The sequence below is a fragment of the Tasmannia lanceolata genome, unplaced genomic scaffold, assembly GCF_043159265.1.
Source record: "Tasmannia lanceolata isolate RefF3 unplaced genomic scaffold, GAP_Taslan_0.1 ptg000025l, whole genome shotgun sequence".
Lineage (NCBI taxonomy): Eukaryota > Viridiplantae > Streptophyta > Magnoliopsida > Canellales > Winteraceae > Tasmannia > Tasmannia lanceolata.
This window is the reverse complement of record NW_027518702.1, coordinates 4,176,607-4,181,734: the sequence shown is the minus strand read 5'-3', so window position 1 is coordinate 4,181,734 and position 5,128 is coordinate 4,176,607. Positions and strand designations below refer to the sequence as shown.

Genomic DNA, 5,128 nt, shown 5'->3' with positions numbered 1-5,128 from the left:
GCAAATCCACATATGGAAGGCAAGGGTTTCGAAAGTGGAATAAGATTTTTGAAGTTTGTGTAAAAGTGGATTGAGGGTGTTTTTGTATGAAATGTGAGTTGTTCGAATGAGTAGGCAAAGTATGCCATTGATGTGTTATCTTATTTTGACTTGGTTTATGGTTGTGTTTGATAATAGTTAGTAGAGTAGATGGTGAGCTAGTAGATCTAGGAACAAGTGTATATTTTTGTGGCTGCGATGCGATTGGGATGTTATTAAACGCATGGCGTTGAGAAAAAAAGAAGAAAAGTGCGTAATGTTATTTTAAGTCAGATGCTGTAATAGTTGGTGAAATGAAGGTATTTGAGAGTATGTCATTGAATGTAGACCTATGTGCTAAGGAAGATTGGAGTAAATGAAGGAGGGAAATTTTAGTAGTTTGTGTGTGAGTAGCTTGTGTGGAAGGCTGAGAAGTAAAGGAGGGTTGGGAATGTGGGAAATGAGATGAGGGTGAATGTTTATCTGAGTGATAGATTCTTAATGTGTTAATTGATGTTGATTATGGGCCTAATTCTTATTGTGGGTTAGGGTTAGGTTGGGTAGCTTGTCTTGTGTCTTGTGTGGTTGGATTGCCTTATAAGAAGAGAAGAATGTTGGTTCGGTCGGTTGTGGAGGTGCTTTGGTCGATAGATAGGTTTTTTTTTTTTTTTTTGGGATCAATTAAGTCTTGAACAAAGTATTTGAAAGCATTGCAGTTTCTGACTAGGTGTCTGTGTGTTTTATGTAATTGGCAATATTCGTCTTCCCGGTAGTCTTTGTGTTTGGGAGCATTGGGCTTAAGTTGTGGATGTCGGATCATGTTTTTAGCCACGAGTGTGTGAAATAAATAAGTATAGTCTAGATCCAATGGTTTGAGCGGTTGCTTGTCTTGTGTCTTATGTGGTTGGATTGCTTTATAAGAAGAGTGTTGATTTATGTTATTTACGGAGCTTGTGTGTGACTGCGTTGTTTGAAATGGAAAGGTTCCGCTAGCTTCACAAGCTCGTTGTATGGGGATGCCATTTTTGATTACTTTATCGAAAGAGGTGAGACATAAGACAGATAGTTGAAATCTCATTTGTGGAGAGAGGGCACGAAAGAATGTTGAGACGAGGAAGGGTTCGGGGTGATGTCCCGGTAGTTGACTAGCTAAGCTTCTCCGTCGGTTATAAAATTGTGTGAAGGTTTAATCATGATTTTGTTTCATGGTGGTGAGTGTCATCTAAAGTTATTTCAGTATTTAAGTTGTAAGTTAAATGTTAGATGAAAGCGTGACATAAGTGAAGGAAGGAAGCAATTGACTGACTTGGAAGTTGTGAAAACCACGTAAAGGCTAAGTCGGTGAGGCTCTAGAGAAATAGTTGCATTAGTAGGGCCTCATTTCGTTGGATGGTGATGGGGTGCAAAAACGCAAGCCTATCACAGGCCACCACCTGTCCCACCACCTGTCCTGGGAGTAGGTGAGCTCCAGCATCTAACAGGCCACCAACTGTCCTGGGAGTAGGTGAGCTCCAGCCTCTAACAGGTCGTCACCTGTCTTGGGAGTAGGTGAACTCCAGCCTATAGCAGGCCGCCACCTGTCCTCGCACAGGTCATCCCACGTCACCACGTTTCCCTCTATAAAAGGGAGTTCGATGCTCAAACCAAGGGTAATAACTTCTTCACCCACCACTTATAAACTAGCTCGGCACTCTCGCTCATACTGACTTGAGTGTCGAAGGGCCTGTCCGGAGTAACACTCCGGTTGGTCATTCTGACCTTGTTTGCGTCTGTGCAGAACGCAGCAGAACTCAGTTCCACAAGACTCATTCCCTTCACTTCGGCTCCTCGAGTCCTCCAGCTCAGCTCTTACGTCACTGCCATATCTGTTACTGATTTTAGGCCTAACAGATGGTAATACACTTACTGATAAAAGATTTAATATGAGCACGGGGGTTTCTAGTTCCATTATAAATAGTGAATTGGGGAATGGCGAAGTTTGGTGGGAACGGAACGGAAGATATGTAGTCAGCGTAGGGAAAGTGAGCAGAGATCGTGTAGTGAGAGTGTGTAGTCGTCATGCCGGGCTAGTTGTTCTACAACAATATCTTGAATGGTATGTTTTAGGTGATCATGTGGATGTTTAAAAGTTGCGGGATCTATGTTTTGTTTTGGAGTAAGCTTTTGAGAGGGATAAAGGATTGGGGGTATTGTGGGTGTGGGTAGGGGTTGACTTTGATGTGAGGGTAAGGATGGCTATTAGAGTTGAGTTGCTTACAAAGTTCGATATTTTCAGCGGTGAGAGCTGCCAGTTTTTGGTTTAAGGCCGCGAAAGCCTCTTCATAATTAGTTTGGGGAGAGTCATTGATGCTTACCGTAGGTGAGTGTTGTGATGCACTGTTAAAAGGGTGAGTATCGGTTGAAATTTTAGGCAATGCAAATGCTCCAGTCATGGTAATATTAATGCTTTTATGCTTGGATTTAGATATCAAAGGGTTGTTAATTTTGGGCAACAAAGAGTCAAGGAATATTATGGTAATGAATTGAATAGCTTTGGTTCTTAGTGTATGTATGTGAAAGATTAGGCGAAGGGGGAATTCGGGCTTGCGAAATGAAAACACAGGGAGATATTTAAAATTTAAAATTCTTGTCAGTCTCAGTACAATTGGCAAGTAGTAAGTTTTGCAAGTAACTTTTTAAAGCAGTCCAAATGTATGGAACCTTATAGCAAGATGGACCAATAGCACAAACAACAAATGACTTATTTCTTAAATATTGTAAGGAAATAATATGAGGTATGGAATTCAACAAGTAATAATAATAAATTTATTCATGTAATGAATTAGCTATTCCAAGTTAGTTGAATCTGTAAACAGTGTATTAATCTTGACAGTGCAAGATGATGAAGTAATCTGAAAACTTGATGGGAAGTTAAATTTCAGTGGTGCAAAAGTGCAAAAGAACAGGTTGAAATTTTGGAGTCCTAAAAACAACACAAGAGTATGAAATCAAGTAATGTAAGATGGTAAGAACCAGGTTCTTTTCTCCTTTTATGATGAAAATGGGTTCACTAACAGAATCTTAAGCTGCCAATATGTGGAAAGAGGAACATAAACAAATTTTTTAATTCTACTTGCAATCATAAAATCACATAATCCGGGCAAAGAAACTTAGTCTGGCTAGGAAACGACAAACAAGATCAAAACTACGTTTTGCAAGCAATTGGATATTCACAAGAGGACTTCTACGATTCAAAACTATGCAAATATCATTTCCACATACAAACGAAGACTTTATGACCGTTGGGGAGAATCAATTGAGGATTTTAAGGGCTATAAAATCGGATTTGATTTGGGAATAATATCATTTTTGGTGAAAATCTCGCTTGAATTGTGAAAATAGTTGTCGAAAGGGGAGATTGCCAGTGGAATAAGGTGAAGAAGGCAACTTTACAAATTTGGTAGGATTTTGAGAGGAATTTCGTAGCTTGATTTCGGGGAAAGTGGCTGTTTTGATAAATTTTGGAAGAACTAAAAATGGAATCCTGTTTTTTAAAGTAATGGTGGCATATTTTGTAAATAGAATGTGATTTTCGCCCTTTTCTATACTTAAAAGAAGCCCTAAGGGCATACCTTGCAATTATGTCTGAGTTTTGGTGTTTTAGTTTAAAATGGGGAGGGGCATGGCTTGTAAATGATGGGTATTTAGGTGGCTATTTCAAAGAGGAAACGACAATATATATATATATATATATATATATATATATATATATATATATATATATATATATATATATATATATATATTTTTTTTTTTTTGAAAAAGCATTCTTATAGTTTAATGCTAAATATGGTAAGAATATATAGCAAAACATGACTCGACAAAAAAACGGGACGACAAAAATTCGAGTTTAATACGGTATTGGTTCAAAAAACGTAATAATAAAAAAAACCAAATGGGTTTAGAATTTTTTCAGTTACAAAATATGGTGGGGGAAAAATTGGAAATTTGGCAAAAAAACCATGTTCAAAATGTTAAAACGCATTTTAAACATGTTTAAAAGTTTGCCTAAAAAAATGGAGTTTTATTCGATGTATAAGTTTTAAACTGTGTTTAAACGGCACACCAATAAAACACGTTTTTTTTTTCAAAAAAAGAAAGAAAAAGCTGTTTAAAACGGAGTTTTGCTAACTATGCGTAAGATCAACATGTACATGGGATATGTGACAACAACAATGTTATCTAAAACTTTCCCTTTATTGTTTCTTTAATTTATATATAGAGCATTTTGAGCTACACCTTTGGTCTTTTGTTTCTCAAACATCTTAGTTGATACAAAGACAAAAACACCCAACAACACGCATAAAAACCAATCAAATAAGCAACTAAAATTGTAGGGGGGAGATGGAAAAAGCACCCACAAACCATCCAATTCAAGGCAAACTCCACACTGATGTGGCGACAATCTCCCTCTCTTTCCACATAAGCATCACTGACCCATGTTGTTGTGCCACTTGGAAGCCCTGTACTAGGGCCTCCGTACCAGGCACTCAACATCCCTTTGAGTAAATTCACTAAACGGGATTGGTAACATTCCGGCATTGGAGATCAACTCCCGCCACATGAATGGTCGTTTCAAAGCCTCCATGACGCACTGGAAGATCCTTGGCCGGAGTCGGAACCTCTCGATTCCCTGTATCTTTTCGGTCATGGCATCAGAAGCCACAATTTCAAGGGATTCCATAAGTGATGAGTAGTATTCCAGCCCGTCGATGATGTTTTGATGGAACGACGTCCCGATGGCATGGTTGCAGCCACGTCGACATTCCATGTCGACAAAGACAATGATTCTAGGGGAGAGCTGGCATAGGTAGCGGAGGAATCCATATACGGATCCGACCCCCGCCATCCCCACCCCTTCGAGTTATCGGAAGATAGACTGCGAGAAATTCACGACAGTTGCCTCGCCATCGGCGATCCAGATTGCGCTGAAGGCGAGGGTTGCAAAAATATAAACACTATGAAATTCAATCTGAATTCGTAGGCCGAGATCCCTTGCTAAGTTACGGAGGTTTTGGACAACTAGTTCCGTCTCAAGTGATTCCTTCTCGACAATGGCTGTGATCCGGAC

At 39.1% G+C, this 5,128-nt stretch overlaps 1 protein-coding gene across 1 annotated transcript; it reads right to left on the bottom strand.

Annotated features, from left to right (window-relative positions):
* Window positions 1-4,525: 4,525 nt before the first annotated feature.
* LOC143857561 (scarecrow-like protein 15) lies at window positions 4,526-4,906 on the bottom strand. The gene has a single exon (XM_077368034.1). It carries the CDS (start codon window positions 4,904-4,906, stop codon window positions 4,526-4,528), a length of 381 nt encoding a protein of 126 aa, XP_077224149.1.
* Window positions 4,907-5,128: the final 222 nt, after the last annotated feature.